Below are 20,086 nucleotides of genomic sequence, written 5' to 3'. Positions count from 1 at the left end.
TGCTTCCTCGTCTCTATGGCAACAAAGAGCAAGGATGAGATGACAGTGAACGAACCACTGTAGTTAGATGTACCATTTGACAACACGGCTTGATGCCACATTGTCTAAATTGACGTAGAACGCTATCTAACCTTTTAAATAGCTTCTTAAAATATCTGCATATAGCTTTTGTTATCTTTATAAACTCGATCAGCCTTTGTTTGTGTGCGTTGACTTTCAAAATAAAAGCATTGTTGAACGGCTTCTGCCTAAATAAAGTATTGCACACCTACTTGTAAATTGCATCTACTTATAAAACAAACCCCCCAGAGCATTACGTCTTAGTAACTTTCAGAAGTTACTAAAAAAAAAAAAAGAAAAAAGAAAAAGTCCCTCAGCGGTTTTATAAAGGCAGATTTATGGTTCTGCGTTACACCAATGCAGAGCCTACGGCGTAAGGTACGCGGCGACGCACGCCGTACGCCGTCGATTTAACGCGGAACCATAAATTAGACTTAAGGGAGTGAGTGGGACGTCCTCCGCGGAGGGAGGGGCGGAGGGATATCCGCCGAGCAGCGACGCGCTTTGCCCCGGTGACGTAGTTGGTTGCTAGGTGTGAATGAAGTGATGCTTTGTCTCAATTAAGCTGCTCCTCAGTGTACAGGTCGAGCACAACAAAGCAGCATCTCGTCGTTTTTGTGTTGTCCCGGGTTGTTCGGAGCTCACAATGGCTCTCTAACTCCGTCAAGTTGTTGGACCCGAGAAGAAGTCGTGCTTTGCTTCAGCAACGCACCACCAAGTGCTCTACAATTTTTCTGCAAGAATGGAGTAAGTGAAACTGTCTCTCCTCAGCATCCTTACAGCTGTGTTGTTGACTTTGTTGTGCCATGTGTGTCACAAATAGCTGGTTTGGGGAAAAAAAAAAAAAAAATCATATTTGCATTTAAATTTACAAATGTTTTAGTGACTGCTGCTTGTCAGTGTAAGTGTCAACCAACTTCATTATTATGGTCCTAAATTGTATTTCCTGTAATCTACATATTTAGTGTGAATTTGAGTTATTATATCATATATTTGTCAGGTTTAATTGTATGTAGTGACTGGTTGTTATGTTAATACAATATATTACATAAGACACTAAAAAATGTGGGTGTTATAAAAAGAAAAGTATAAGTATTACAATGTCAGAGAGCACTGTCTGGAAATCTCCTGGTGACAGCCTGGATGTTCCCATTGTTGTCATGTAAACTGCTTAAGTGATGAAACAGAGGTGATTAACTTAAAAAGAACATGCACTGGAAGCAGCTGATCTGCATTAATCCGATTTGACCATCAGGGTTTGAATCTCACTGGAGAGACAGAGAGAGAGACAGTTGCTGTGGAGCTTCATGTCAACAGTTGGGCCCTTGACAGCGTCCCTGTCGGTCCCACGTGCTTTGAGGATGTGAAGAGCGTTTTGTGCCGAGGCAGTTCAAAGCCCCAAAAGACCCCACGTCCCACCTCTGTGTCGGTGATTCCCCCCCGAAAACTGAGGGTCTGTTATTGGATTAGTTAGTTTTAGTCGTGTGTCACACCGTTTTGCTGGATTTGTGTTGTGAACACGAAGGTGACTTAAACAAGGATTTTCTGGGGATTTCTTTTCATTGTCTCATCAAAACAATCAGGTTTAAATCGCTGGCTTAAAGGGGCTGCGTAGTGGGATCTGGTGTATGGCATCTGACCCGCGCTGCTCTCCGCCCTGCAGGTTTCACTATGCTCGCCCTGCCCTGCTCTCCGTGGCCCATCTGTCAGACCCCGCTCGCCCCCAGCACATGCCCGGTTGTGGACTGAATCAAAGGACCAATCGACACAATGATGGCAACATCAGCTCATGTTTGGAGGACTCTTCGTGTCTGCCCGGCAGACCCCCTCGCTCTCTCTCACCCACAGGCTAACCACAGCCAATCGCAGGGGTGCAGGGGGGAGGTGTCAGAGGAGAGTCAGCACTTAATTGGTGAGTTGCAGCGAGTACGTTTTTTTATATTTTTCCCCATTTCAGGTGGGTTCGGCACTGCAGCACATTCGTCCTTCTTGAACAGTAAGTAATAAACTAGCTATGTCTATTATAATACCGGGCGACTTAATTAAAAGAGACGTTCTTATTTGCTACGGTCGATCAGATTAGGCTCTTAGAAAGATGCTACTGTACCTGCATATTTTTATATTTGCATGGATGTTGTGATTTGTGGTTTTCAGCCTGTAACGAACAGCTTTCCTCCTCCTCGATAGGTGATGGTCTCACTGACTGGATGACGGAAGAAGTGGATTTTTCCTCGTACCTCCCAAACCCTCCTTCCCCTCCCTCCTCCACCAATGCCTCCCTTCCCCCTTCACCCCTTCAGAACGATATCCAGGTGCCCTCTGACTTGGAGGTCATGACCTCTTTGCTGCAGGAGGAACTGGCCCAACTGGAAGACTACTTCCTGTCTGAACCCCTGCCGGAGAAAGGGCCGCGGCTGGGGAAATGCGACCGAGGTCCACCGCCGGCGGGTCCCCAGCCCTTCGGCCAGCTGCCTTACGCGTCGTACTGCTCGTCCAACCAATCGGAATCCAACCCCCTCCTCGTCACCCTGGCAACCGGCGAGCTGGACCTGCTGAGCATCTGCGGGGGGCCCATCGGGCGATCCAAGATCCCGAGACACGCCCCGTACGGCTGCGGCCGCCCCGCCGGCTGCGGCAGGAAGAGGATTCTGGACGGCTTGAGGCTCGGCGAAGGTTACGACAACGGTTTGTCCAAAGGAAGTGACTCAGGTAACTCGGCCCTGACCCATCCAGGTAACTACGGCTGCGTGGACGACGACCCCATGGTGGGGAAAAGCTACTCTCTGGGTAGCGCGATCGAGCTCAGACGATGTCCCGGCTTATCCAAAGAAGAGAAGAACTGCTGCTTCGGCCAGGATGTGTTGGGCGGCCCGAAGGCTGTTGGTGTCGGTGGCGGGTTCGGCTTCGGCGGGCCGCTGGAAGCCCCGCACAAGAAGGAGGATGTGTTGATGTACAGCATGCGGGAGGTCGGCGGAGGCACCGGTAGCAGCGAGGTGCTGGGCGGCATCAAAACCAGCGTGGAGGTGACCAAAGCCACCGTTTCGTGGAAATCAGAAGGCGGCGAAGGTTGTTATATCCCAGCAGCGCCACAATCCGAGGCCTATCACAGCTTCCTGGGGAGCATCAATGAGCAGCTGAAGACCGAGGGGCTGCACGTCGTCCAGCCCGACCTGCACCACAGCTACATGGAGGATCAGGCTCCAGACTGCTTCCTCATGGCCAGGGAGGGTCTCAACCTGGAACCCTCAGGGCACATACCCTCATGCAGGCTGAAAGAAGACCACTGTGCTGTGAAATACGAGGAGGACCTCGCCCCCCACGAAGGCGGGGAGCGAAAACAAAAGAAAAGAGATCAGAACAAAACCGCGGCCCATAGGTAAATCCAACATTTTTACTCTTTGGTAATAAACGCCGGCAGAATTTCAGAAAAGTTATGGTGTTGATTGAGTCTCTGCGTTGTCGAACACAGGTACCGTCAGCGGAAAAGGGCTGAGCTCGACTCCTTGGAGGAGCAACTGCACTGCCTTGAGGGCAGGAACCGCGAACTGCGAGACAAGGCAGAGTCGGTAGAGCGTGAGATCCAGTACGTCAAAGACCTGCTCATCGAAGTTTACAAGGCCCGCAGTCAAAGGCTCAAGCAGGACACCAGCGCGTAGCACCACACCCCTGCAAGTACACTCACATCCCAGAGCTCTTACTGCTTTTTCATTTGTCTAGAAATTAATTTCTTCTCTTTTCTTATTTTTCTAAATGGCGAAAAAGCAAACGCATGCCCTCGCTAATGTGAATTATTTTCCACATTTGAATTTGACATCCTGTCGTGCTTCCATTGCTTTTCACATTGAAATCACTCGAGCCTTCACTGTGGCCCTGCAACGCTTTAACTGACAATCATTTTACACAGATCTGAAATCTTCCGACTCCACTGATGGCAATAGGGTTATGTCTGCGGAGGCAGTTGAAATCATCAGCAGGTTACACGTCTTTAATAGCCTTACATTGAAAATGATGTCAGCACTAGACTTTTTTTTTTTTTTCTTTTTTTTTTTTTAAATCTGAAGTAACTTGGACTAATGAAATGTGTTGTTCCTGTCAGACTGAAATGTTGATATTATCTGTCAAATGAAGTGTTTTTCTATAATAATAATAATTATTTCTGGACTTTTTCGACCAGCAAATATCGCAGTCGGTGTGAATGTTTTAAAAATTAGAAATGCAGTTGAACACGTGTTGTCTTTTACAATTTCAAAAGGAACAACTGATGCACAAAAAGAGTCTTGCCCTCATGAGATAATTTTTTTTTGGTGATAATTTTAATATCGATCCATTTTTGCAAATGCATTTAATTGACTTCAAGCTTTCTTTAGCTCCAAATATTAATTATTTGTATGTATCTTAGTAAGAATCTTTTACTTGTTGTACATTTTTCTTGCATTTCTGTTACTTTTAATGTAACAGACAATTGTAATATTTTTTCACCAGTGGTTGCAACTAATGTCCAAGTTATCTGACAATCCAACAAATACTAAATTTACCCTTTTAGGGAATTGACATTTTATTTTGTAGTGGCTGTAAAGCTATACTTCCTTTGCATATTGCAATTTATATCATTTGAGTTGCAGCTGAAGAGACACAGTTTAACTGTGTTAAGCGGCAGCGATTTCAAAGGTTTTTCCTCTTGTAATTTCTTTTCTCCATGGGTGCAAATATTGTAACTAGTGGTGTTTTAGCCGTCTCCCTCTGCATGCCTTTGCATTAATGTTCTCTGTGTCTCTCTCTGAAATAGAATATTTATGGTTTCAGAAACAAACGAGGATTGTTTCTTTAAACTGCTTAAGGCAATAAATTTTATAGGCCTCTGGCTGATCTGCACTAGTTTATAAAAACTTGTATATGTTCAGGGAGTGGAGTGTGTTAAACTTTTTCCTTTAACATAATTAACAGGAAAAGCAAATAACAATCATCAGACTTTTAGTTATTTTCCAGCTTCGTGGCTTCAGGAGGAAACCTCTGAATTATTTTGCAATAAATTTGTTGGAAATCTAAGAAAATATTAAACCACTGTAATTGTTACACAGGCTTGGAAAAGTTTTTTTTTTTCCCCTATGCACATTGATTTGAAGACAATCTTGACTGTAATCGCTGATTTATGTTGATGTACTTTTACTGTCTGTTGGTTTTTTGGTTAAACATTCTGCTGCGGTGAACTATCAGCTCCAACGGTCCAGACCAAAAATGGGAACCAACAGCACATTGACGCCTTGTCATTTATACATTTCATTTCTGTGATGTTAACTTATTTCCCTTTAAAAATAAATAAAGTGTGTCACTTACCTGGCTCGTTGTGTTTCGAGATTTTTTTTTAAAAGGTTAAATATTGAGGTGATTGATTAGAATCTAAGGCGTGACCCTGATGAGCTGCGTGACGCGGCGCGGCCTGAGTCCCGGCGCCGCCGCGGTCCATCAGTCCCGCGGGAGGAACGACATTTCCCAAGTTACGCAATGTTGCACTGTTGTTATTGATATATTTATATATTTTTTTATAACTGAATTAATTTCCTTCTACGGCATGGTGCAATTTTAAAACCGTATAAAGCCTATTTAGATTATAAATGGGTCGGTAAAGTCCGTCACCGTTCCGATGCGGCCCGACGCGCCCGGAATAAAAGTCCGATTTATAGTTCAAGGGCTTCAAAATCCATCCTAATTTTAATATTTACATTATCGATCCGGCAAAAAATAAAAATAAAAAAGCTTTAAAGTCTTTACCAGATATAAATGCAACTAAAGTAAAGCCTCTGCGCCGCTGGCAGATAAACGGCTCTCTTATTACTTATTCTCTATTTACAAATTAGTGTGGTTTTTGTCCTCAATAATAAAAACCACTCCGGAAGGATTTCAATTACAAGTCTTTTCTTTTCATATCAATTTTATTCGACAAACTTTTTTATTTATATTTGACAAAGAGGTAAAGACAAGTAATTTATTTGTTTTCATTGGAAAAAATAAACATTACAATTTGAACATTTTTCTTACACATATAATAACAAAAGAGAATCTAGTCAAATAAAGAAGCAGAAGACTAGAATGTTTTTGGTAGGAGTCTGAGGAGCTGCTTGTAGTCACACTGAGGAGGGGCATGTTGGGAAGCCTGCAGGAGTTTCTCACTGGCATCGAGGGACATCAGGACCTCCAAAGAGATGTGAGAAATGTGACATAACTTTAATAGATGGAGCGTAAACAAGCAGGGCAACATGTTTAAACCTTTAAGGAAGAGTGAAAACAAACATAAAAGTACTGTCAGCTCTTCTGTGAGCCGTTCACTTCATACCTGACACATCTCGTCCCGCTGGATGTACAGGCTCAGCGTCGCTATGGCGGCTTGTCTCACTGCATTATGGGAGTCTGAGCATGCGACTCTCAGAAGTAAGTTGGGAACATCCTCCTCCAGCAGCGCCGACGCGGCTCCGTCGATATTCAGCAGGTTTCTCAGCGCTGCGCAGCAGTGGCGGCGCGTCAGGGTGTCGGGGTCCGTGAGCAGACCGGCCAGTACGGCCGCTGACCTCCTGACCTCTCCTGTCCATCCTCCGCTCTCCGCACTCTGCGCACTGCTCACCGTCTCCAGACTGCCGGCCGCCTCGGCGCGCAAACCCACGTGTTTATTTAGCTCCTTCTCGTCGCCCCACCCGATAGCTTTCATGCCTTTCCCGTCAGATCGGGACATCCTAATCCCCGGGCTTTCTGCCACGTACCCCAGCCAGTTTCCCACTGCCCAGCAGGCCGTTCGCCGTACCGACATGTGCGGATCCCAGACACGGTCTAGCAGGTTTTTGAAAACATCTGCTTGTAGGGGGTCGGCTGCAGGAGCCGCGAGTGGATTTAAACTCCCCAGAAGTCTGCATGTGGCCGCCCTGATCCGGTCGTACGGGTGAGTGAGCGCCTGCTGCAGCGTCGAGGCCTCGACGTGCACCCGAGGGCCGCCGGGCCGCCGGGAGCCACCGGCTACCTGGGACAGCAGCGTTAGGAGCTCCGCCGCGGAGTCCCAGAGCGCCTGCGGCTGCAGCAGGGCGCAGAGCAGAGAGCTGGAGGTTCTGGGTCGAGGAGTCGGGGATCTGGAGTCGGCGGACCGGCGGTCCTGATGTGAGGAGAAAAAGCTCAAAGCAGCTTCTCTGAGGTGGGAAAGGGCGCGCTGGGGGTCGCACAAGAACAAGCGGCTCAGCAGGGAGAGAGGCACCTCCAGGAGCGGGAGAGGAAGAGTCTGAATCACCTGGAGAAGCAAAAAGAGACACATCAGAACAGCCAAAAACAAACATGGGAGAGTTGTCCTCTGCAGGTCTTCACGGAGCAGGAGGCCCTGACCTGCAGGAGGCCCGACACAACGCCACAGCTGTCATACAGCTGCAGGACCGAACATGTGGTGCTCCACTGGAGGTCCAGGGCGAACGGGAAACACAACAATTGGCAGCTCAGGATTGTCAGGCCGTCGCGACTCGGCTCCGCGTCGGGTCCCGCAAGAGCGTCTTCATTGAACCGATGAAAACTGTGGAGGAGAAGATACGAGGCTGTGAGCTGCAGGTGGCTCAGAGGTTTGTAACTTCTCCGAACTCCACTAACCGGTCGGTTAGCAGCCGCCCGAGCGTGTGCACGCAGTTGGATCTGCTGTCGGTGAACAGAGGGATGCACGAGCTCAGATCCCTGGTGAGGACGAACACGGTGATGGACAGAAGGGAGTGGAACCCTGGAAACAGGAAGGAGAAGAGTTTTACCTGAAGGTTTAGACGTTTCAAAATAAGAGTTGGTTTTACTGGACGTGGTTTTTACCGTGAGCTGAACAGAGTTCCAGGTTTGGTTTGGCGCTGGCGAGAGACGTGCCAATCTTTTCCCACATTTCCACAAGCCTGACAGAATTTAAATTAGAAACGTCCCGGGCATTTTCATGCTGTTAAAACAAACAAACAAATAAACAAACAAGAGTGCTGCCGTCAGACCAGGGCTCGTCTCTCAGTTCATGCTCGTTTTTACACAAAAAAAACCAAACTGACCGTCGAGAGCGAGTGCAGCACTAAAGAGAGGAGGCCATCCCAGAGTCCCCAACCGCAGGGCAGCAGGGAAACCTGCAGCTGAACACACTAAAGCAACACAGACAACTGCAAGTCACAGACACAAATAATGACAAAGAAAACGTCCAAATGTTGAATAATTCAGCACCTCATTAGAGTCCAGGAGACGCGTCGTCAGCAGGGACGTTACATGATCCAGATCAACGTGAACGTCAACATGTTGTGTGAAGAGGGATAAAACACAAGCAGCTAGAGGCTTTAAAGAGAAAAAGACAAAATAAATGTTGTACAACAGGCCATTTTTCTGTACGGTCAGAGGTGTCTTCAGTATTCACATTCATTACTCAGGTAGAAGTATAGATACTAGAGTTTAAAAATACTCCTGTAGAAGTTGAAGTATCAACTCAAGTTTTTTACTCAAGTAAAAGTATAAAAGTACTGGTTTCAAAACCACTTAAAGTATAAAAGTAAAAGTAATGTAAGGGGGAAAAAAGCCATTAAGGACAAAAGCCATTGAAAATGAATGCATCTTAGTATAATGCAAATATATTAAAGAACCATATATGTGTACTATTGAGCATTAACAAGTATTGTAATGGTGCAAAAAGTCAAACTTCAGAGGCATGTTATCATTTATCCTAACCTTTATTGGAATGTACATCCAAGTTTAGTTGCAGGAATCTGAGGGAACGGATGTAAGAACAAAACTGGACAAGAACATCTGAAACAACCACAACCAAATTCACTCTATCCGGATGGAGCAATTTAACTGGATAGTTTTTATTTAAAGGCCGAAATGAAATAGAGTAACGACGCTGTTTTTAAAATGTAAGGAGTAAAAGTAAAAAGTCGTCTGAAAAATAATTACTCCAGTGAAGTATAGATAACCAAAATTTCTACTTAAGTAAGGTAACTAAGTATTTGTACTTCGTTACTTGACACCTCTGTGTACGGTGAAATGTTATTGACAAAAACTAAATTTGAGAACACAACGGTTAAAGTTGAGTGAATACTTACCGCCAGAGCTGTGAGGTCTGGTCCCGTCAGAACTGTGTGGAAAGGCTTTGTGAACTCCTCCAGTCGACTGAAAGAAAGCAAAGAATGAGCTTCCTCTGGTGGGTGATAGTCATCCTGCGTGCACTACTTCACATATAAAACAGCAACTAAAGATGGTTTTACTGAACCTGGACTCTTCTTCTATCCAGTCGGAGTTCTTCTCCCAGTAGATCAGGAGCAGAGTCATCATCTCCCCCAGGACCGGCACACTCCCCTGTTGCTAAGAATGAAAAAAACGCACTAAAAGGTCAGGGTTGTTGTTGCACAAGTAATAATAGCTGGATATGGTTCCATAACGTAGAGAAATAACCTTGATGAAGTCTGGATTTTCAACAGAGTTGCGGATCGCGTCGAAGAGGACACGTGGGAGCTCAAGTTCACGGGAGATGAGGCTCAGCATCTTCAGGTCAGGGGTCAATATGAGATTACGAAGGACCTTCAGAAGTTGACAAACCTGCCGCGCATCTTCTAAAACGCCGCCTCTAACCTGAACAATCAGAGTAGGAGAAAGTGACTTATGTTGAGGAAGCGTTAATTCAGATAACTGGGATATTAGACCTTATTACCTGAGCTTGAAATGCTGCGATCCTGCTTTTAATTTGAGGCAGAACATCCTTGTAGTTAAATCTCTCTCCAGAAAACCTGTTTGGATCCGATTGTTGCGCCAAGTTCTCCCAAAACTCCTTATCATCGACATCCTGGAAGTACAATAATGTTGTTGTGTGATAGCAGAAAAGCATTTATGATCCAGACCTACGGTGACTGCCTCCTCTTTGATCCCTGGGGAAAGCATCACTGACCTGCCTGGGCGGCGTGGCGTTACGGTCCTCACTGCCCCATCGCAGCAGCCGAGGCCCGACCTCCACGGAGGGGAACTCCTGCTCGTAGTCTCTGCTGATCTGACCCCTGCAGAAAGGCCCACAAGCCTGAACCCATGTTTTAGATTTTACAAGTAAACTCTTCCTCTTTGCTTCGAGCTCCCATGAAACAAACCTCTGTTTTGCTCTTGTAGAAGCTCGACTCCTCGGATTGATGCTTTGATTGGCAGCTGTCAGGACCGAGTGACCCGGGGCGCTGGAAACTTCCCTGGAGGGAGACTCGGGGATGTTGGGTGACGCTTCTGCCGTGGCAGAATTGGCCCTCTCGGTCCGACGCTCCTTTTTCTGTTGATTTAGAATAGAATAGAATAGAATATCCTTTATTTTTTCCTCAGTGGGGAAACTTATTTGTTGTCAGCAGTACACACATATAGGGGAGGGGTAAAAAGACTGAAAAGTCAGAAATAAAAATATATAAAAAATACAAAAGATATGTATAAAATATAAAATATGAACACAGGATATGAACAGTATATACAGTTAAACAGTGCAGAAAAGCAGGTGAAGTGTTGTGAGGTAGATTGGCAGATATTGCACATCTTATGTTATTGCACATATTATTGTCATATTATTGTCTCTTGGCTACTGAGAGCAGGCGTGGTTATATAGTTTGATGGCAGCGGGGAGGAAGGACCTGCGATGCCTCTCGGTGGTGCATCGCAGGTGACGAAGCCGGTCACTGATGGAGCTCTCCAGGGCTCTGACAGTCTCATGTTTAGACCAAACAGGTTAAAGTTCCTCCAAGAACTTCAACAAATCTTCTAAATACAGGAACGAAGAGACGACTCACTTTTGCGCCGTCACTGCCGACTGGTTTCCTCTTGTTCTCCTGCTCCATGACCTTCCACAGGAATTTGCTTCGTCCAGACGTCGGGACGGACCTTTCTGCCACTTGTTTAAGCTTCAGCGCCTGAATGTCGGGGCTCGGCGTGACCGTCAAGGGGTTGAAGACGTTTGTGTCTGACAGGACTGGAAGCACACCGTTAAAAGGGTTCCTTAATCACAGTCAGGCACGAGTAGCCACAAACAGCACAGGGGGATGTGTGTGAGCCTCACCTAAAACACCATCAGCAACGAAGGGATGGTGCAGGAGGTCCGGCCATGACAACCGTCTCTGGGGGTCTTTGGTCAACAAACCTTTCAGGAAACTCTGGATGGAAAAAAAAGACTAAGTGACAAAAACATGCAACAAAGCAAACTATCATCCTCCTGAATGTCACTGAAACTTCTGATTAGATTCACCCACTTTATTATTTATACTTTTATAGAAATAAACTGATGACATCTAAGTTTATGGGCAACAAATATTTATGTCCAGTATTTTAGGCTGAATATTGATATAAAATATAAACTGTAATTTTACATGACTGGTTTAAACGGTAAACATTTACACAAATGATATAACAAACGCTTATTTAAAGACTTAACGTTCAGTATTTATGTTAACATTGAGCTGAACAAAAACAATTAATAAAAATTAGAAACTAATTAGCCTACAGTATATTAAAGAACTGCAGCGGTGCTTTAAAAAGTCAGAAAATGTGAGATTTCTCTTTGGATTTTTCCACCCATCTCACAATTTGATTGCCTCAAGTTCTTCTCTCTTTCTGTGTAATAAACATAAACTGTTTCTTTTTACCAATCTGCTGTAAATATAACAGAGGAAGAAAGGAGTTTTCTCAACATCAGGCCATCGTGACGTCCCTTCAGAGAGACTGACCAGAGATGCACGAACGGAAACACAGTTTTCAAACATAGAATATAATAATTCAGGGAATTCAGGATGGGAGTTATGTTTTTGTTCCTTCCAGAAACTGCTCACTCCACCTAATATCACACTCTTGTAGAGAAAACAACCAAAGAAAGACCGTATTCTGGGGCCCTGGATAGCTCAGTGGGTTGAGCGGGCCCCATTTGGCTATGGTCCTCGTGCAGGTCCTGTCCTCCCACTCCATACTGCAATGTCTCCCCCGTCTCTCCTCTCCCGTTTCCTATCTACCTACTTTCTCAATAAAGGCCATTAGTGTCACAAAAACCTTAAAAAAAACAACACTTCTTTCCACACAATAGGGCAAGTTTGACCTGATGTATTTCCCCCTAAGTGATCAAATTACCAAAAAGCTGAGAACACATCTCTCCGTCTGAATAAAACATGATTCTGACTATTTCACTCAGTCGTGTGTGACTGAGGTGCAACGCTTTTGTTTGCAAACGCCCTGCTCTCTGGTCTTCCTAAAAAGAGTATTAAGAACCTACAATTATTACAGAATTCAGCCGCACGCGTGCTGACGAGGACCAGAGGGCGGGAGCACATTACACCTGTTTTAAAATCGCTGCATTGGCTCCCCGTGCGCTTCAGGGTTGATTTTAAGGTTATTTTACTAGTTTTTAAGTGTCTTAATGGTCTTGGGCCTTCTTATTTGTCTGCACTACTTTTACCCTATCGACCCTCACGGACCCTGAGGTCCTCCGGTGCCTTTTAACCATACCAAAAGTTAGAACCAGGACACACGGGGAGGCGGCATTCAGTTTTTATGGTCCCCGATTGTGGAACAGCCTCCCGGAGAACCTCAGGGCCGCAGAGACTGTTGATGTTTTTAAAAAGAGGCTCAAGACCCATCTCTTTAATCAGGCTTTTAACTGACTCATTTAACTCTTTTAAATTTCTTATGCTCACCCTTATTTTTATTGGATCTTACTACTCTGTTTTATATTTAGTTTATCCTTTTTTATCATATTTTATTTTCATTGTCTTATCTTAATGTTTTATCTAAATATTTTAGTCATTATTTATGGTCTATTTTATACATTTTACTGTCTTATTCCTTTAGTTTTTAATGTCTTGCTTTTTAGACATACTTTTAGGATTTTATGTTATGTTATACTTTTTAAAACTCTTTTAGTGTATTTTATCCTGCTTTCTTAGCTTTTAGCTCCAGTGTTTCCTCATGGGGAGCCTCCATGCTGGGAGTGACTCTGGCCTGCAGGGGGTCGTTCTGGGGGTGGTTCTGGCCTGGATGGTTGTGGAGCTCTGCACCACGGCTTCACCGCTGTGGTGTGGACTCCTCTTTCCGTCCGGGCCGGGATGGTCTCTGTGGGCCCCCCCCCTTGTAGCTGCGGGCTATGAGACCTCCTGGCGTGGACGGCTCCCCGTTACCGTTTCCTCACCTGGATCCTCTGTGCCTAGCCATGTCTGCACCGTGTGTCTGTGTGTGTCTGTCTGTGTGTGTGCGGGGAGGGGGGGAGGGGGAGGGCGGGGGGGAGCATTAATACATTTTATGTTTATGTTTTATGGAAAGCACTTTGTGTTACATTTTTTTTGTATGAAAGGTGCTTTATAAATAAAGTTTGATTTGATTTGATTTGATTTGATTTGATTTGATTTGATTTGCAAAAGCAGACATGTGCACTGTTTTCATATTCCCCTCTTTTGCCAAAAGCAAACAGAAAAGCTCAAAATGTATTTTTGGCATCTGATCAAAAAGACTTTCATGAGCTGATTTGCAGGAGAAGAGGAACATTTGATGACTTTGTTTTGTTATAAACCTCACATTTATATAGAGAGGATACTGACTTTGATCCCTACATGACACGAGAGGGTTGCAGCTGCATCTTACCTGGCAGATGCTGCTCATATTATTGTCTGGCCATTTCACTTGGCCCCTCACGATGAGCTGCACCAGGTGGAAGATGGAGTTGGTGTAGAACGGTGGCTCCCCCGTGTGGAGCTCATAAAGGATGCAGCCCAGAGACCACAGATCAGCAGTGTGGTCGTAGGGCTTCTCCTCCACCAGCTCGGGGGACATGTACAGAGGTGTTCCCTTGATGGAGGTCAGGACCAAGGTGGACACGCTCATGGCCCTGGCAAACCTGCACAACGTGTTTGTGAAGTTCAGTAATCTGTGAGTTATCAAAACACTGACGCAGATATTCAGAAAGGAGCTTAGACCTACCCAAAGTCACACAGCTTCACCACGCCAGTTTTCCCCAACAGGATGTTTTGTGGTTTCATGTCACGGTGAAGGATGCGATGGGAGTGTAAGTAGTACAAAGCTGAGACCAGCTGGCAGGCAATCTCACGCACCTTTGAGGAGGGGGGAAGTTAAAAGCACATCACTCATGACAGAAGTACATGTTTGGCAGAAATGTTACCAGACACAGTGAGTACCTGGCTCTCCGGCAGGTTCCCATCATCCTCCAGGATCTGGAACAACTGGCCCTCTGCATACTCAGTCACAACCACAACCTTTTACACACATCAGAGGGAGTATGGTTATGAAATAGGCAAGACAAGGCAAGTTTATTTGTGTAGCACAATCCAACACAACGTAATTCAAAGTGCATCAACAATATAAGCAGCAGGACACAATTAAATAGAAAATAACAAATGAAATGAAATAAAATGAATAGAAAGGAGGTAAAATAATAAAAAGCACAGGTTGTTAAAAGTAAGGGCAGTAGTAGAGTACAGCAGGTAAGTATTTAATTTAAGAGTACGCTTCAGTAAACAGTAATGTTTTTAGGCCTGATTTAAAGGAGCTGACAGTTGGAGCAGACCTCAGGTCTACAGGAAGTTTGTTCCACCGGTGAGGAGCAGAATAACTGAACGCTGCCTCACCTTGCTTGGTTCTGGTTCTTGGGAAACACAACAAACGAGATCCAGATGAACCTCAAGGGTCTGGGAGCTTCATAGGAACTAACAGATGCAGCATGTATTTTGGTCCAAAACCATTCAGTGCTTTGTAGACCAGCAGTAAGATTTTAAACTCTATCCTTTGACTCACTGGAAGCCAGTGTAGTGATTTCATGACCGGTGTAATGTGGTCCAGTTTCCTGGTGTTTGTAAGGACTCTGGCGGCAGCGTTCTGGATCAGCTGCAGCTGCCTGATAGATTTCTTGTTAAGGCCTGTAAAGATGCCATTGCAATAATCCAACCTACTGAAAATGAATGCATGAATAAGTTTTTCCATATCTTGTTTAGACAGAAACCTTAATTCTAGCAATGTTTTTCAGGTGGTAATAGGCAGATTTAGTGATAAACTTTAGATGGCTGTTGAAGTTCAGGTCTGAGTCAATAATTACACCAAGATTTCTGGCTATAAAGAAAGATAACACCACGTATACTTGAGAGATTGACTTATAAACACACCTCGGTGTCAGTTTCAAAGCTGTCGAAGAGCTGGACGATGTTTGGATGTTGAAGATCTCTCAGGATCTCGATTTCCCTCTTGAGACTCCCCAGCTCCTTTTCAGACCGATTCACTTTCGGCATGAACTTAAGGGCGACCACCTGATGACAGAAGTGACAGAGAATGAGAACTGGGAAAACTCAGAAAACAGGACTATACCTACCTGTCAAGTTTTGGATTTAAAAATGCGAAATTTTCCACCACCCGCTCTCCCACCAGCCCAACCAAGGTCCAGTATTGCATTTTTTGAGACAGGTTTACAAGAAATCTAAAATATCTACCTGTCAACAACTTACAAACTAGAATTATGTGCTCTGAATCTGCTAGTTCTACCTTTGTTGACAAAGAAATGCTGTGGACATTCTTATGTTTGTTTGTTTATTCCTATAATAGAGCCTAAATAAAAACACAAAAAGTGAATTAAAGCACATTTATTTATTTTAAATATTTTCAGTTTATATACACATTGATTGTCTTCAAGTGAAACATTTACTTTTTCTTTTTATTTGTCATTTTCACTCATGTAGGTGGGTGCAGATATGAAAAAAAAGCACCTTACCCCAAAAAAATTGCAACAAAAGGTTTTTCAACAGTTTTCTGTAGCATTAGGTGTCCTTAATAACATACTAAAAGTCTGCCAAAGTCTGACCACTAGAAAGGTGTCATTTTCAAGATGGCGTCCCAGATGGTCAAAATCACCCTAAAATGTGTATAGCTCCTTTATTATATACCCTAGACAAGTCATTTTTGTGTCTAATCCTATGTTTATGAGGCCTGGGAATCATGGAAGTGGAATGACGGAGGAAATGCGTGCATTGTGGACCATGTCCACACCCATCATGTCCGAGTACAACGATGCCATGCAGGAATTCAATGAGCTGACCTACATGACCAGTGAGCAACACAAGGAATCGACAGAGGCAAGGATCAAACGAGATCACACTGACCTGGAGAGAATGAAGGAAAAACTTTCCTTTTGCAAACCATTCTCTCAAGAACCAGCTTTGAGAAACATTGTTACCGGTGTTGTCGCCAAACCTGATGTCAATGTTCATGAGTTTGAGTCTGTTGGGACTGAGATCATTGGGAAAATGGTTGGGAAACCAGTTTTTGGAATCTCATTCAAACGCAATGACAGGGCAAAAACTCTTGCAGATGATTGCAGCATCAAAATCACCCAAGACCGAACCATTGATCCTGCTCTGTTGTTCCAACGTTTTCTGATTATGTCAAAAACAGGACAACTTTCACTTGAAGATGTCATGGGCTATGAGCTCAGTCCATTCCCTGCAGCACTGTTCGAAGCCAAAGAAATCTTCCGTAAAGCCGACAAGCCCCAACTGGCACAGGCTGTCGCTGAATTTACAGGCAAGAAGTCAAAGAAAAGTGTCCTGGATTCTATCCCACCAACTGAACAGTATGTCCTTGATGGTGGCTCCCTGATTCATCACTTGCCATGGAAGAGGGGTGACAGTTATGGTGCCATTGCACAGTCATATGCAGACTTTACGATAAAGCATTATGGTAAAGCAACTGTTGTCTTTGATGGTTATAGTGAAGGTCCTTCTATCAAACACAATACACATCAGCGGCGCGGGCAACATGCACACCCGGTTATTAGCTTGGATGCAAATACTGAGTTTTTGGGGAAGAAAGGATGACTTCCTATCCAGATCCAGTAACAAACAAGGGCTTATTCTTCTTGTCCCTGAGGAACTGCAGAAGAAGGGCTGTACTGTCATCAATGCACCAGGGGATGCAGATGTGGACATTGTCAAGGCTGCAGTCCAAGCGTCACAACATCAGCCCACAACCTTGATAGGGGAAGATACAGATTTACTTGTTCTTCTTCTCTACTATGGTGAGACGAGCAATATAGGCCTTTATTTTCGTTCAGATAAGTCAAAAGTACCCAAGGTGTATGACATCAGCAAGATGCAAAAGGTCCTGGGTAAAGACTTGTGTTGTCAGTTGATGTTTGTTCATGCCTTCACAGGCTGTGATACAACATCACATATTTTTGGTGTTGGGAAGAAAACTGCTTTCCAGAAACTTGTGAATGGGGAAACGACCATCCAGGCATGTGCGAATGGATTTGCACTACCAAAGCAAGCAAAAGCTGCCATAGAGGACCTTGGGAGCAAGGCAATGGCAGTCATGTTTGGTGGCAAGAATACCGATGCACTTGCATCTTTGCGCTACAATCTTCTCAGCAAGAAAATTGTGTCTGCGAAGGCATTTGTTACCCCAGAACATCTCCCTCCTACAGAGTCCTCAACGAAATATCATTGCCAAAGAGTTTATTACCAGATCATGGTGTGGACTGAAATGGATAGTGATATGAATCCTGTTGATTGGGGATGGAAATTGGAGGACAATCGTTTTCTGCCAGTTATGACAAAAAAAGCTGCTGCCCCAGAGAGCCTCTTGCAGATGGTCCACTGTAATTACACAACTGCTTGCCGTACACAACGTTGTAGTTGTAGAAGATATGGACTGCCCTGCATGCCTGCCTGTGGATCATGCCAAGTGGAAAATTGTGAGAATCCACATAATCAAGCATTATGGGAGGAAGAGTGTGATGATGACTAATTGTTACTCCGGAGTGGGAAAAAGGAAATGAAAAAATATAAGTAAGACGGTAAAAAAAATCACAAAAAACACACAAAAAACAAAAAAGAAAAAAAAACACAAAAAAACTAAAAAAGAAAAAAAAACACAAAAAAACTAAAAAAATAAATAAAATAAAAAAGGGGCTAGCGGTACTGAGCCTTCACGTGGCAGCCCTGTTTAGACTAATTTCACAGTACCACGTAGTAATAATTGATTTATTCCTCATTAGTATAAAAATTAATCTCCAGAAATCACCAGAATGTGAATTGAGAGAAACCTCATTTCCCCATGCATTGTGACATCTTTTTTTATGGCATGTGGAAAAAGAAGATTATGTTTGAAATGTTTTTCTTTGTTTTTTTTCATGTCTATGTACTGCATATTTCATTACATATTCGCTTATAGTCAATTGTTTTTATACATAATTGTACCTCGATCACTTCACTATGATTTGTATATGCTTATTTTAATTCTAGATAATCAAATCATGGGGTTAGACACCAAGATTGCTTGTCTAGGATGAGGGAATAATGGTATTTTTAGAGACTGGCGGCGGCCATTTTGAAAAACGGACCTTTCTAGTGGTCAGACTTTGGCAGACTTTTGATATGTTATTAAGTACACCTGATACTACAATAAACCGTTGAGAAACCTTTTGTTGCAATTTTTTTGGGCTCAAACCATAACTGCACCTGCCTAATGTGGCTCTCTGTTATTTATGGAAGCCCTTTTCTGCCAGTAAAAGAAAAAAATAAGATGAAAACTTAAAAATAAAAATATCCCCACGGTAAATCCTAATTATGACTTTTTATCTCATCATTTCGACTTTCTATCTCATTATTATGACTTTGAATCTCATAATTTCGACTTTTTATCTCAGAAATGGGCTTCCATAGATATTTACACGAAGTCTTCTATTTTTTGGCAGAAATGTCTTCTCTCTGGTTACATCCATCCATCTCTGATTTGTTGTTCTGAGTTGCCTATAACCTCGTGAGAACAGCCGCCCAGGCTACAGCAGGTGGCAGTTCTCGCGATACTAATAACAATTCAATTTGCTGTTATATACTATTATATACTATACTATTGTTATACTATACTATACTATTTTATATTATAAAATGGGAAATTTACGGGAAAATACTAAAAAGAGGGGTGAAATACGGTCGTTTCCCGGCCAAAACGGGAGACTTGAGAGGTATGGACTATACACCTGCAGTAAAACTTACCTGGCCAGTGAATTTCTTCCTTCCCTTGAAAACTCGTCCAAACGAGCCCTCTCCCACCAGCTTCAGCACGTGGTAGCGGTCCATCAGGGACAAACCCACAAAAGATACTCTCTAAACTGATTCTCAATGTTTAACTTACCGATTCACAAGGCTGAGATGAGTTAGTAAACAATACAACTGTGTCGCAGCCATGTCACAAATGAAGCAAAATACGCTTTGAAGCTTGACACCTCGTGCATATATATTCAGAAATTCTTACAACCGTGTGTTTTTAACAGAATATATTGAATCAAATATTAATTAAAATTATTATCGAACCATTCTTTTACAGTAAAATGCTGGCTTTTATTTGGACGACGCGTAAGCAGGGGTCCTTGGCCTAGCAACGGCTGTTGCGTTCCTGGCAACAGGCTCCTTGGCAACGGGCTCCTAGCAACGGGGGTTGCAAGGGGAAACAAGACATAAGCATCGTTTTTTCCACATAGTACAAATATTCTGCTTGTATCAAACACCAGTTTTCTACTAAACCTATTTCTTTACATCTGTCAACTCTGTCCTAGATAATTACACTGCTGGAACATAACTGGATTCTTTTTATGGCACTGAACTTTTTATTTTTATTTTAGTTTTTACCTTTTATTTCTATTTTTATCTTTATTCTTATTTTTTAAAATATTTTTATTATTGTATGGGTATATGGCTTTTGGGGTGTTTGATTTGTAAATTATAGTGTTAAGTGTGTGAGATGGAGATGTCAAATCCCAAAGGGATTAATAAAGTCATCTGAATTTGAATCTGAATCTGAATGTATACCTGTACACACTCTGTATTATTATTATTATTGTACACTTACCATGTTCTTCAGTGAAGTAGTGAAGTTCAATCAGTAAGACAACGTCATAGACATATTCTGTGGCTGGTACTATTATTATTATCATTTTGAATTCTAAGAGCAGGGGGGGGGGGGGGGGGGGGGATTTCTGTATCTTTGCACTTATGTT

The 20,086-nt window shown here is 43.5% G+C and overlaps 2 protein-coding genes across 2 annotated transcripts; one reads left to right on the top strand and one right to left on the bottom strand.

The window, feature by feature from the left end:
- The first annotated feature begins 649 nt into the window (after nt 1–649).
- Nucleotides 650–5,393, top strand: atf5a (activating transcription factor 5a). Its single transcript, XM_061740915.1, has 4 exons — nt 650–807; nt 1,724–1,972; nt 2,248–3,436; nt 3,530–5,393. Exons 2-4 carry the CDS (start codon nt 1,831–1,833, stop codon nt 3,714–3,716), a joined length of 1,518 nt encoding a protein of 505 aa, XP_061596899.1. The 5' UTR covers nt 650–807; nt 1,724–1,830; the 3' UTR covers nt 3,717–5,393.
- A 748-nt stretch (nt 5,394–6,141) lies between these two features.
- stk36 (serine/threonine kinase 36 (fused homolog, Drosophila)) lies at nt 6,142–19,169 on the bottom strand. Its single transcript, XM_061739891.1, has 21 exons — nt 19,086–19,169; nt 15,204–15,344; nt 14,223–14,300; nt 14,008–14,138; nt 13,672–13,924; nt 11,111–11,204; nt 10,866–11,023; nt 10,170–10,339; nt 9,977–10,082; nt 9,735–9,874; nt 9,487–9,658; nt 9,305–9,396; nt 9,138–9,204; nt 8,269–8,376; nt 8,103–8,174; nt 7,882–7,999; nt 7,671–7,798; nt 7,619–7,622; nt 7,420–7,580; nt 6,392–7,327; nt 6,142–6,250 (listed from the first exon to the last, which is right to left on the bottom strand). Exons 1-21 carry the CDS (start codon nt 19,167–19,169, stop codon nt 6,143–6,145), a joined length of 3,321 nt encoding a protein of 1,106 aa, XP_061595875.1. The 3' UTR covers nt 6,142.
- Nucleotides 19,170–20,086: the final 917 nt, after the last annotated feature.

This window comes from Cololabis saira, chromosome 14 (assembly GCF_033807715.1).
Source record: "Cololabis saira isolate AMF1-May2022 chromosome 14, fColSai1.1, whole genome shotgun sequence".
Taxonomy (NCBI): domain Eukaryota; kingdom Metazoa; phylum Chordata; class Actinopteri; order Beloniformes; family Belonidae; genus Cololabis; species Cololabis saira.
Note: the sequence above shows the minus strand (reverse complement) of the source record. Positions and strands in the feature narration are given on the sequence as shown.

What these genes read in the sequence shown, in the direction of transcription:
- stk36 (XM_061739891.1), bottom strand. Translation starts at nt 19,169, where the DNA reads ATGGACCGCTACCACGTGCTGAAGCTGGTGGGAGAGGGCTCGTTTGGA. An exon ending in TGCTGCACTCGCTCTCGACG is followed by an intron (nt 8,000 to 8,102) that starts GTCAGTTTGGTT and finishes TTGTTTTAACAG; the next exon opens with CATGAAAATGCCCGGGACGT. An exon ending in TTGTGTCGGGCCTCCTGCAG is followed by an intron (nt 7,328 to 7,419) that starts GTCAGGGCCTCC and finishes TTGCTTCTCCAG; the next exon opens with GTGATTCAGACTCTTCCTCT.
- atf5a (XM_061740915.1), top strand. Translation starts at nt 1,831, where the DNA reads ATGATGGCAACATCAGCTCATGTTTGGAGGACTCTTCGTGTCTGCCCG. An exon ending in GGAGAGTCAGCACTTAATTG is followed by an intron (nt 1,973 to 2,247) that starts GTGAGTTGCAGC and finishes CCTCCTCGATAG; the next exon opens with GTGATGGTCTCACTGACTGG. An exon ending in AACAAAACCGCGGCCCATAG is followed by an intron (nt 3,437 to 3,529) that starts GTAAATCCAACA and finishes TGTCGAACACAG; the next exon opens with GTACCGTCAGCGGAAAAGGG.